Source organism: Lissotriton vulgaris, chromosome 9, assembly GCF_964263255.1.
Source record: "Lissotriton vulgaris chromosome 9, aLisVul1.2, whole genome shotgun sequence".
In the NCBI taxonomy this organism is placed as follows: Eukaryota; Metazoa; Chordata; class Amphibia; order Caudata; family Salamandridae; genus Lissotriton; species Lissotriton vulgaris.
Genome location: NC_141697.1, coordinates 151014928 through 151027748, shown reverse-complemented (window position 1 = coordinate 151027748; position 12821 = coordinate 151014928). Strand labels below are relative to the sequence as shown.

The following is a 12821-nucleotide window of genomic DNA, read 5'->3' as shown; positions in this document are numbered from 1 at the left end:
AGCTGGGATTAGAAGCCAAGTCCCCCCGCCAATCACCAGAGCCCGTTTTGACCACATCTGCCTCAATAGGGCTCAAAGGAAGATGCACTTCATCAAGGGGCACCCAGATGTACTGTGTGGTGCATAAGGAAGCCCGGCTTTGTTTGTAAAGCTTCTATGTGGTTATGTGAGTTACCGGGTGACTTACACTCTGCTTCTCCGAGTTAGCGTGATTGAGAGTGATGGGGGCTGACGTCTCCTCTGAATTTTGAACTTCCCTCATGTTGCCTGCGGTCAGAGACCCTGCTTCACCAGAGGAAGTGCTGTGCTCTGTCAGACATTAGCCACAGGACTGTCTGCAGACATTAGCGCCAATTAGGCTGTCATTATGCCTATTGTGATGATGGATGTAGTACAAAGAATCGCTCCTTTGAGAACACTGTGGGTGCCTTTTGGGTTCTAGCAGCTTCTAACGAAATGGAACCATTGCTCACACAGCCAGGAGGTTTGTGTCGTCATGCTGTGGAGAAGTGTGGCTCACTGGTTAGAAGCGGCAGACCCTGAAGCAGAGATCAGGCCTGGGACCAGGGTTCAATTCCCGACGCGGCAGGGTCTTGGGCTAAATGTCCGCGGACTCGATAATTCTCGCCTCGCCGCCTACTCTAATCATGGGTCCCACACTGCAACTCTGGGCAATAGCTTGCTTAATCTCCACAACGTCCCCAACAGCGCTGGGATACCTGGCTTCACCTTGGGGGTGCCAAGGAGGGGCATCTCACAGGGAGAGCCAGGAAGGGTTCCACAGCGGTATACAGCGCCGGGACGCCCCGCTGCTGAGGCAGCTGTGCGCTTTACAAGTATACTACATTTACATGCTATGCCACTGACCTTCTCAGTTAAATGCCTTATGCCATCCTATGGATCCAAAATAAGCAAATAATTATGGAACCAGGGATAGACTGCGAGTGCTTATACCTGTGTGCAGTACTTGATCCTTTCCAAGATGGTGGTGAAGTCGGGCCGGTACTCTGGGCTGTGTTGCCAGCACTGTGTCATTATGCGGTATCTGCAACAAAAATGAGAGGTCAAAGGTTAAAAGGGAAACAACCTTTACAATGCAACTTTTACAACGCACTACCATTCCAACGAAACTTTTACAATGCAAGATCCATTACAACGCAACCATCACAACGCATGTCATTACAACGCAGTCATTACAACGCATACCATTACAAAGCATACTATAACAACGCATAGTACCCTTACACTGTCCAAAACTTACCCTACTGTTGCACCCCCTGGAGTTAGATTAGTAATTTTTACCCCTACACTATCCAACACTTACCCTACTGTTGCACCCCTGGAGTTAGAATAGTAATTTTTACCCCTACACTATCCAGCACTTACCCTACTTTTGCACCCCCCTGGAGTTAGAATAGTAATGTTTACCCCTACACTATCCAATACTTACCATACATGCAATGTAATGGTATGCGTTGTAATGGTATGCGTTGTAAAGGTAGTATGCGTTGTAATGGAATGCGTTGTAAAGGTAGTTTTTAAAAATTTGTTGTAATGGAATGTGTTGTAATGGATGTTGCGTTGTAAAAAATGCGTTGTAAAGGTATGCGTTGTAAAAGTATGCGTTGTAACGTCATACATCCAGGTTAAAAAATGACAGCTTACATTTATTAACTTCGGGTTTTTGTTGACTGTTGAGTGAACTTCAGACAGTTGTGCATGACTGACTCAAGACATTAGCAAATCTAGGTAGCTAGAGTGGCAAACCAGGATTTAAGTATTTTATGAAATGCAGGTAGAATTGATAAGATGAATTGTAAAAGGAAGTGAGTTTTTAAAGGCAGAAAATTAACACTTGCAGCTACTCTTGGTATCCGTGGATTCTTTCATGATGAGCTTTTATGGATTCTGAGCTCTAGAGAGGTGCTATGGTTGTCACTTTCGATTAGACTACTAGTTTAATTAATTATTTAGAAATTACATGTGATGTTCGAAGCGGGAATTTTGAGGTTTGTTGTATCGGTCTTTTTGAAATTATGTCCAGGTTTCTTGGTCTTTTGGCTGGTATGACTTTGGTCACACACATGGGAGAGGACATTTGCAATTAAGGAATTTTAGATGATTTTGGAACATATTTTTCAATCTTGTGGAATAATGACAACACACACCACAAAGAGTCTAACATTCCTCTTCCCAACCCTCCTAGTGGTCCTGCCCACCAGCATCACAATAACCACAAATCAGTTTACACAGAAAAAAACCACTGCTAAATGTTTGCACAACAGTCTGAACAGAATATAAGCATTGGTTGGATAAGATGAGCAAGCCCCATGGAATTGGGACCGCTCAGGTTATGTTATTTGCCCATTGGCTGGTTCACACGTCTCTTCCTGGGACAGAGGTTGGTCACTCCAAAAGGAACTAGGCAAAAGGACTTACTTTTGTGTCGTGTTGGGGAAGAGAAATAAGTTGCTTTTAAATGATGTACTGGAGAAGGCACATAATAATTTATCTCTAGAGCCACCAATGACAGACTCTGAATGCTGCGTTTGAACAAGGACATCTATGAAGCTCAGACCTGGAAAGACAGGGTCTGACTTCAAGCAATGGCATGATGTAGAAATAAATCATATCCTGAACTCAAGGTCCATGAAGGACTTCAGCACCCTGCCCTGTGGGGACCAAGGTACACTGCAGATGCTTTCTTGGGGGTGGCTTGTAATGCTCAGGAAAATAAATACATTATTATTCACCCGGCAACCCCTAGAAATATTCAAGCTCATTCAGCCTACTTTTGACCCCGTAGTTGGGGTTCAGCAGAACATGTTGTTGTTCAACTTTCGATTATGAATGCCGATCTGCGAATGAATCTGCCATTTCTTGGATATAAATCCACATTCACAGTCACAGAGAACTTTAGGCAGAGACCCACCACAGGTTTCAGACACTAGGGTGCGCCTGGCAATCCGATGCAGGACAGGCCCCCTTTTCCTAGACCTCATCATGCACGGCAATGTGTGCATCTTCAATTCGGACTGGCTAAAGGGCCAAAGAGGCCTGAGCAGAGAGATAGAGAGCAGAGGCGGCTCCTCGAGGGAGTGCTGCTGGGGGTGGGGCGGGGGAGGGACAGGGTGGGGGGTAGTTAACTCCGGCATTCGGCCGAACCGAGTTAAGTACATAAATAAATAAATAAAACAAATTACATTGCGCGTGCTGCATCGCCGCTTGGGTTGCAGCACGAACAATCTAATTTGTTTTATTTATTTATTTATTTATGTACTTAACTCGGTTCAGTAAAAAAAGTGTTTTTCCGTTGGGACTTTACTACTCCCTACCCTGCCCCTTCCCCGCCCCACCCCCCCGCAGCACTCCCTCGAGGAGCCGCCAATGATAGAGAGAGAGAGAGACGGTAAGAGCAAAGTGGACAGAGATTAAGAGAGAAATAGAGTGAGAGGAAGAAAGTGAAAGAGACGGTCATACGAAAGATATCGGAAACAAAAATTGAGCTAAAACACTTGATCCAACCAACATTGACTCCAGCCGCTTCCCCTGGTGTACGGCTTATTTGCATTTTCCCCTTCAGCTGTACCTATCTTAGTAAGCAGTGTTCGATTTTAAACAATAAGTGACCCGGCGCGAGCTCACAGTGTGTTGATTTATAACTATATATACTTACACAGGTCCTGGACATTTCTTCGGGGGGTCCATGCGTCCTCCACTGGTGACAAACTCCAGAACTTCCTGGTTGGTTCGGCACGGATACGGCATGTAGCCCAAGGAGAAGATCTCCCACAGGAGCACGCCAAAGGACCTGCCACAAAATAACCATGAGCAGTGGGACTTTAGTCTTAATGTTACTCAGGAAGGATTCACTCACGATTCAGCACCCCTGCAGAGAGAAGCTTTTTCAGATACTGAACATGACCTCAGGTTGAACTTTGTGGTCTACAACGTTGTCAATAAGATATTGGTAGGCTTTGCAAGAGTGCCCAGCCAATAAAGCACTGGTACTAATTGTGTTACCACCCTTCACAGCATGAATGAGAATACAACTGAAACACCATAGTGTAATTTATAGAGGCCTCTTACGGGTGGAATGATAAGGCCTTTTAGTGGCCATCAATACCGTATGAATGCTCCATGATTAATATTGAAAATATATTCAGCTATATTAAGAGAAATAGTTCTGGTCTGATTAAGAGGTTTTTTTAGTTAGATTTGATAAATTATTGCCCGAGTAAAATTTGACACCTATTCTAACTTTTTGGGGAATAGCATAAGGATGTGGGTGCTTATCACCAGACACTTTCAGTACCGCTTCATTAAAGTTCCTATTCTGTTGATCAAATAAGATCGCGCGACAAATGCACAGTCCGGTCAGACCTAACTAAAAAAGGAGAACTGGGAATGCACTGACAGAGTAGCGCTGTGTAATACACTGGGCAGGACGAAATTGCCTCCTGCACAAGAGCCAATCCAGTGCAACATAACACAAAGGTGCCTACATTGGCGCTAGGCTGCCAATAGTGTGCCAGTGCTAATAAAGGACAGCGATTGCGCCGTATATTGGTAAGTACAGCGGATTCCTGTCCTTTCCCTTTCATGCAACGCAACGAGATGGCTTGCAGCGTTGCATGCATTTTTGATAAATATAGCCCCAGATTCTTAGATGTCCAGTTCATACCTTAAGACGTGAGAGCTGCAGAGACTGACGTCATATGTAGGACACTGGGTGGCACCTATGCAGATATTTTTTACAGTGTGCATTTTAGTCAAAGAGTTATGGAAAGAAAAAAATACATAATAAATGTCAGGAACCTTCATAGTTTATACACCTGTGAGTTCCTCTGCATTATTACTGACTAAACTTTGAAACAATTTCTGGAAGTACAAGCATATTTCCTTTCAAATAATGCCTACTGACCCGGAAGCTCTTCCGAGCTGCTAAATACTAATTCTGTAGCCTGTAAAAGTCAAATGAAGTATCAACAGATTGTTCTCGGGCCCAGGGGAGCTACAAACAACAATGAAGCAGCTTGGTTAAGCACTGGAGGGTCTAAGAGCCCAGGATAAGAGAAGGGAAGAGGTCTAATGGTACATTGTACTCAGTGTTAAGAAATAACTTTGTCCCATGAGGGGCACTGGAGAACTAACCTCTTGAGAGAGCTCCGAGTGGTTGTTTTTTATATTTACTGAGCACCAGAAATCATCTTTCTTTTCAAACATATTTTATTAATTTGTGTCATTCTTACAGTGATGATACATATACTAGAACATAGTGAAGTTCCATCTACTGTATAGTTTATAGCATCTCACCCAACTTCGAGGTGATAGGTCTACTTTGTAGATTAGTAGGTTTAATGCTATTGTTGATTGACATTCTGCATGCTCTATGTAAATCATGTTTGTCTTCCCACAATAGTCATATATACCCCTTGCTTACTCGTGTTTTTCGGAAGATTAAAACTTTAGTTACCTCATAACAAAGCCCACTCCCCCGAGGTACCATCGGAGCAGTTTGGGCGATAGCCGGTTGCATGAGGGCTTGTATGTACATTTCTTCTAGTCTACCATGTCTAGGCCTGTTGATGGTACAATCATCCGTTCTGCGTGTCAGGGATGTCTCTACTTTCCTCGCATGATTTTTCCTTTTTTAAATCATTTTCTTTTTGTATTGTAGTGCAGCACACTTAGAAAAAGGAAAATGCCTCTGCAGAAAACCGATCCTGCCTGCTACGCAGGGACCTGTGCAACATAACGCAAGGGTGCCTACGTTGGCGCTAGGCAGTCAAAAGTGTGCCAGGAAAGGACAGGAATTGCGCCATGTAATGGCAAATATGGCAGATTCCTGCCCTTTCCCTTTCATACAGCGCAACAAGGTGGCTTGCTGTGCTGATTGAATTTTTTTTATATATATTGCCCCACATTCTAAGATGCCCATTTCTATTCCTTAAGACTTGACAACTGCAGAGACTGGCATCATATGTAGGACACTGAGTAGAACCTTTGCCACTGCTCAGGAGCTGACCTGCTCAACATTCCGAGATAGGCATGGATCAGACACAATCATTGCTCCATCAGAAGTGAAAACAAAGATGAATCTACAACAACAGTTTTAGCAACTCGAGGGCGGGTATCGGGAGCCATCTTTGGGAGGGAACTAATGTTGTAGGTTCAAGAGTCTAAGGAAACCACACTGAGCTGAAGAGACATACCTAGTGTGAATGTTCTTTAAATGGACTTAAGCAGTTTTATGTTTTTTAATTAACATATTTATTGATCTGTCTGTCCTGATAAATTGTTGTAATACATGGAAACAGACATTGGTGTGGAAAGGGAGTTGACTTTTATGGGTTACATTTATATGAACCAGAAACAGTGGTAAGAAAAATGGAAAGAGATGTTTTCACACAACAAGTGCACATAACCGAGAGCCTTTGCTCGCACACAACCATCTCATAAAAATGTGTGGGATGTCTGGCTCTGATACAAATGACGGCAGCGGTGAAGGCTGGCTATGATGAAACTGACTACAGTTACATGCAATAACACAGATGGCTGACATTTCACCACCCATCACTGAGCCTTCCTCTGGCAGGCTGTCTCACCCTGCACAGCCACTCGAGCCACACCCATCAGTCTGATCTACCTGCTCTTACCACCGGTATGCTTCGACTGCCGTCACCTGGGTTTCCAGTCCACAGAGCGCGCTTCCTCCTCTATTGGCCAGCACTTCTCTCTTTGTGGCAAACGCGGAGGGCGCGCACCTTTCCACCCATGGTGACCTGATAGAATTCTATGCTGCTTTTGCATTTCCTCTCACTCAACAAAGAAACTGTTTCACCAGCTCAGGTGTCCTTCTGAGAGCCATATTAGAGCTCAGAAGCATACAAACCAGTCTGCTTAGTCAACATTTGCTCTCCAGGGAGTTTCTTCACTCCTGTGTCTGATTTGTGCTTCCTGACTCTCCGTGCCCTCATCTTACTTCTCAGACTTGTTCCTGCATTGTTGCTTTCATTCTGATCTGTCTCTCAAACTTTTCCAACCTCTTCACTTGCTAATAGCACTCTGATTCGCTCTCCTCCTTTATTCTGTTGTTGCAGTAACTTTTATTCAAGACTCTCATCCGGCTTGCGAATTGTTATTTGGAAACCTTCTTGTGGATTCCGAAAGTGACACAGGAAAGATACCTTTGAGGTGACAGGCGGGCAAAATCTTTTTGAGAATTTAACTCAGCAAGTAAGTATTCCTTTTTTTTGTCTTCCTTCCTCCATTGAAGGTTTTGAGATATTTTTATTTAAACTATCTGTTCTGGAGAGTTATTTACGTACTTCTTATTTGTTTTATTTATCATCTCAGGGTTCTTAACCTGATGATTGTCGCCTTCCCCTATCTTTTTCCCCAGGTGTGCATTCCCTGTGGACAGGTCAGAGCAGGAGGTTAAAGTGTTAAAATGTCTGCCATCTTTCTTTGGCGACGAGGATTGATTCTTACCTGAATGTGAATCAATGCAAGATCCAGTGCTTGAAAATTACATTACTCTGGCCTACTCGAGAGCAAAGAATCTACACGATTGCGTCCCCATTGACTATGAAGCAGAAAGTCATTGGTGGTTCTAACTCTGAGCCCTAATGCTACTGACTGCAGCATGGTGGACTGCCGCCTTCTCACGCGAGCGCGGGTAAGTGAGGGAGGCAGAACACAGGATGTGATCCTCCTCGTCATGGCGGAAAGGAAGACGGACAGACATCCTTCACAAACCCTACCTGGACACCAGCTGTGCAAGTTTTGAAACTATAGCAAAGTTTTCCTACTCTTTACCACATGCTCTCATGCAATGCAAAGCAACACAACACAGTATAAGACAAAGCAATGCAAAAAGCAGCATAAAACCACTTTTTAGGGTAAAACTGTATTTACAGGGAAAAGCTGACCATGTGCACCACAAAATGGCTCTGCATTGCACCGCACGAAACCCCTGTTAAGTATGCAAAGAAACCATAACAGTGTGGGAGCAGCGCAAAAACCCCTAAGATTCCAAGCAAAAGCAGAACCACTCTGGTAGATGCGATCTGGCTTGGCAGGAAATCCAACTGCTGAAGGAAAGCAAAACAATGAGCAAAGGAAATCATGTGATTTCCCTTGAGGGGACACATGTACCTTCTGCAAAATGTAAACACACTGGGGCAGATTTACAAGTCCCTTACAACACTTTTACGACTCCGTTGCGTCACTTTTGTGACACAGAGGCGGCGTAAACCATGCGCTAAGTTGCTCCCTATTTACAACGTGACGCATCTAGGGAGATGCGTCACGTTGTAAAGCCCTGCGCCACATGAAACCTGCGTCTGGTTTCATGTGGGCGTTCGGGCGCAGGGTGAGAGTTCCGGTGCCGGAACGCCATGTAAAAGTGACACAGTGCCACCCCCGCATGACATCACCTGTATGCGATTCTTTGAAAAAACTGTGGGTTGACATTTTTATTACTTTGTGCAGAGCAGCACTGCAGATTTTCACACAGCGCTGAATGACTTTTAGTAAAATGTTTGCCCATCTGTCTCCATGTGAATAAAATAAAATTAACAACCGCACTAAGGAACCCCCACTTCAGACATGTAGAGAAACTATCAGACTATAAATAGGCTATTCACAAAAGCAGAGCTGAGTGTTCATTCCAAGGGACAAAGCACACTGAAGAACATGAGGAAATGGGTCAGTAGAGTATGTGCACCAGCACTTAATTGTCAGCACCAACACTTATGACAGTCGCATGTCACTGACTGTGTGCATCGACTCTACTAATAATTAAGCCTCTGATGGAAGTTGTAATGTTTCTTGCACTGCTTAATTTGTGCCAGTGATTGCACTCATTTTTTTAAGGACTGGTGCTTATTTTTCATCATCAAACTTTGCCCTGGAGAAAGAGAGACAAATGCAGAAAAGGGTAAGAAAGAAGGAGGAAGCGAAAAATAGGAATAGAGTGACAAAGGGAGAAAGCAGAGATAAAAAAGAACCTGCAATAGTGAGATAAAGAAATTGGAAGTGTAGGGTGGTGGAAGAAAGAGGCATGGGGTGGAATCAAGACATGGAAACCCAGGTATTCAGCAACCCCTGTAGAGCCAGCTGTGGTCACCTAAGCAAAACTTTAAGCCCCGACACTTAGTTTTTTTTTTTTTTTTACAAATGTATCACTGGTTCCATTCCTCTTCCTCTAAAAACTTTTTTTAATCTGTGTGCTTGTTTCGGATTCTTCTGTGGACCGAGGGCTTGACTGGCTGTAACAGCCACCAGGCATTTCCCAGGTGGACCGTCAGGGTAGGAACCGGTTTTAAACACCTGAGGGGGCGTTTTTGTTGCTGAGGGCCTGTTTGCAATGTCGCTACCCTGCAGCTAAAGCGGCACAAAGTTTTCCACTAGCGCCCCCCACCCGCATCCCGGGGCTGTCCAAGCTTTTTGCCAGGGCTGATTTTGGTTCCCAGTCTGGCCCTGTGTGGACCACCCAACGCCCACCAGGTCTGTACACATATTGATACACAGAACTAGATATCTTACCAGGTGTCTGTTTTGGAGGTGAAGATTCCTTCCAGGAAGGCTTCCGGTGGCATCCACTTGACCGGAAGCATTGCCCTTCCCCCTTTCCGGTAGTAGCTAGCCCTAGTAGGAAGCAAACACAGTGGACAGGAATAGTTTTAGAACTTGTTCAATTGTTGCAAATCTATTTGTATTCTATTCACAAACTCTTAACAAGCTAAAAGACATCTACATAAATCAACATGATGAATTAAGTTTCAACCACGAAAGAGGATTACCTGCTATTGGACAGAGAGACACTTGAAACCCGATTCACAAAGCTTTTTTAAAGGGAGCGCCTTGTTCCTAGCTGTAAGTCACACGTAAGTCAGAGGTAAGACAGACCTAGTCACAGAAAATGACCTGTGAACCTTTGCCTTTGATTGAGTTTGCAGAATGGGTCATTGTTTTAGTTAAATCATGTGTATTCCCACTGGGATCTGAAGGCACATCTTATCCTACAACATTTACTCAATGATGAGTGTGATACAGAACAAAGCCATAGAATGCAGCTGCTGCCTCTGGTTTCCTTTTAGCTGGAGCAGTCCTCTACTCAGAGAACTATTTTAAACCATTGAGTAGTGGTTTACATTTTAAAGTGGTCCAGTTGAGGAGCTGCTGGCATCATGTTGTTAAAGGTAGGAGATTAAGGATGAGGCCCTCTAAGTGGAGAAGGCTCTCCCAGAGTCCACATTATCCTGACATAGCCCCTGCTAAGGCTCACATACCTGCCCGCCCACATCTTGTGTAGGGTGATGACGGGGTCCTTCAGCCGCTCTCAGTTGAGCCTTTTTCAAAGTGGAAATGGTGAGGAAGACTGGCCTGTTCTCTGTCTTTCAAAGTACTGAGGCGGTGGGTGACAGTCCAGTTTAGCCTCTTTCAGAGTACTGAAGGTGAGGGTTATATTCTATTATATTCTAGCTAAGCTTCTTTCAGAGTACTGAAGCGGTGAGTGACAGGCCATTTATTCCTCTTCCAAAGTACTGAACAGGAGGGTTATATTCTAGCTAAGCCTTTTTTACAGTACTATAGGGGTAAGTGACAATGTAGTTCAAACTCTATCACAGGACTGAAGGATGGGTGACAGTCCAGTTTAGCCTGTTTCAAAATACTGAAGGGCTGGGTGTCTGTCTAGTTTAACCTCTTTCAGAGTACTAAAGCGGTAGGTGACAGGCATTTATTCCTCTTTAAAAGTACTGAACGGGAGGGTTATATTGTAGCTAATCCTTTTTTACAGTTTTTAAGGGGTAAGTGACAGTGTAGTTCAACCTCTTTCACAGTACTGGATGGATGGGTGACAGTGTAGTTTAACCTGTTTCAGAGTACTGAAGGTGAGGGTTATATTCTAGGTATGCCTCTAGCAGAGTACTGAAGAGGTGGGTGGCATTCTAGTTTAACTTGTTTCAGAGTACTGAAGTGGTAGGTGACAGGCCATTTATTCCTCTTTAAAAGTACTGAACGGGAGGGTTATATTCTAGCTAATCCTATTTTACAGTACTAGAGGGGTAAGTGACAGTTTAGTTCAACCTCTTTCCCTGAAGGGAAGGGTGACAGTGTAGTTTAACCTCTTTCAAAGTACTGAAGCGGGGGTTGACAGTCCAGTATATCCTCTTTCAGAGTACTGAAGGTGAGGGTTATATTCTATTATATTCTAGCTAAGCTTCTTTCAGAGTACTGAAGCGGTGAGTGACAGGCCATTTATTCCTCTTCCAAAGTACTGAACAGGAGGGTTATATTCTAGCTAAGCCTTTTTTACAGTACTAAAGGGGTAAGTGACAATGTAGTTCAAACTCTATCAGAGGACTGAAGGATGAGTGACAGTGTAGTTGAAAATTCCAAGTACTGAAGTGTTGGGTGACAGTCCTGTACATCCTATTTCAGAGTACGGAAGGGGATGGTTATATTCTAGATAAGCCTCTTTCGGAGTACTGAAGGGGTGGGTGACACTGTAGTTCAACCTCTTTCAGAGTACTGCAGGTGGGGTTGACAAGATATTCAAACTTTGTGCAGGGTTCTGATGTTTTCGGAGACAAAGAAGCTCATTCCTTTCTCAGGGTACTGAAGGAGTGGGAGACAGGCTAGTTCAGTGTCTGAGAATATTGAAGGTGTGGGGGACCAGCTTGTTAATCATCCTTCAGAGTTCTGAAGGAGGGGGTCATTCGCAGGGGAGGATCAAGGCTGGGTTGACTTACTAGTTCAGCCTCACTTTCAGTATTGAAGGTGTGTGACATGCTAGTTCAGCCTCCTTCAAAGTATTGGGGCGGAAGGACATACCAGACCAGCTTCTACCAAGGTACTGACGGTAAGGTTGGTAAGTTAGGTCAGCGTCTTTGAGATTACTAAAGGCAGGGGGAACAGAGTAGGTCAAATTCTTTTAAGAATACTGAAGGTGGAGGTAAGAGGTGGATTCATTTTCTTCCAGAGTACTGACGGTGGGGTGACAGAGCACTGCAGTTGCTTTTAACCGCATCCTTGCTATAGTACATTCCCGTGCTGTGCTGCAATTTTCAAAAGCCCATTGTTTGTGATAAGGTCAACTCGTCATAAGCACAGCGCAGGTAACACCCATGACGAGTTGACCTTGTCACAAGCATCGAAGGGGTTAAAGCCTTTCTGCTTCCAGGATCACAGGACCAAATAGATCCATGAAAAGAGATTTGTTGTAATTTGCAACATCTGCTATGGGAGATTAAGAAAAGAAATCTTCTGAGAGTCAGGTTAGTGTGCAACTCCAGGCCTCTCCAGCATCCAAAGAAACTGATGAGGGATCCCTTTAAATGAATCAGGATCAGGAAGTTGCTGTAAAGCAGTAGAAATGACCCACCTTCCTCAGATCATTTTTCCTTTTAGATGATAGGTATATGCTTGATAAGTCAGGTAGACCAATCATGGAGAGAAGACCTGGTACTCTGTGGAGAGGCAGGTCCTGCCTCAGAGATCTAGTGTCTGTTGGCTGCATTTGTATTCTCTCTATTAGAACAACAAATCAAATTCTGCACCCTGATCTTTTACTGGGAGAGAGGCAGTAGCTTCATTTACGAGAGCAATGAATTAAGGCATCCTCTGGACACATCTGATAGCACAGAAAGAGCCCAAAATGTACTGTCTAGTACCAATTCAACCTGTATCTTACAAGAATGGGCTCCAACTCCGCACTAGGGGCCCGATGTAGGTAAACGCGATTTTCCGATTTCAAAATACCGAGGCGGGCCGAATCGGTATTCTGAAATCGGAAAACGAGATGTAGGGAA

The 12821-nt window shown here is 44.2% G+C and overlaps 1 protein-coding gene across 1 annotated transcript in view; it reads right to left on the bottom strand.

Annotated features, from left to right (window-relative positions):
- The window catches only part of LTK (leukocyte receptor tyrosine kinase), a 655467-nt gene that overhangs the window by 2255 nt on the left and 640391 nt on the right, over positions 1 to 12821 (bottom strand). Inside the window, exons 25-27 of the mRNA XM_086937237.1 lie at positions 9553 to 9654; positions 3677 to 3811; positions 955 to 1045 (exon numbers count right to left, since the gene is read on the bottom strand). Of these exons, the coding sequence (XP_086793363.1) occupies positions 955 to 1045; positions 3677 to 3811; positions 9553 to 9654 (328 nt within the window). The remainder of the gene's footprint in view (positions 1 to 954; positions 1046 to 3676; positions 3812 to 9552; positions 9655 to 12821) is intronic.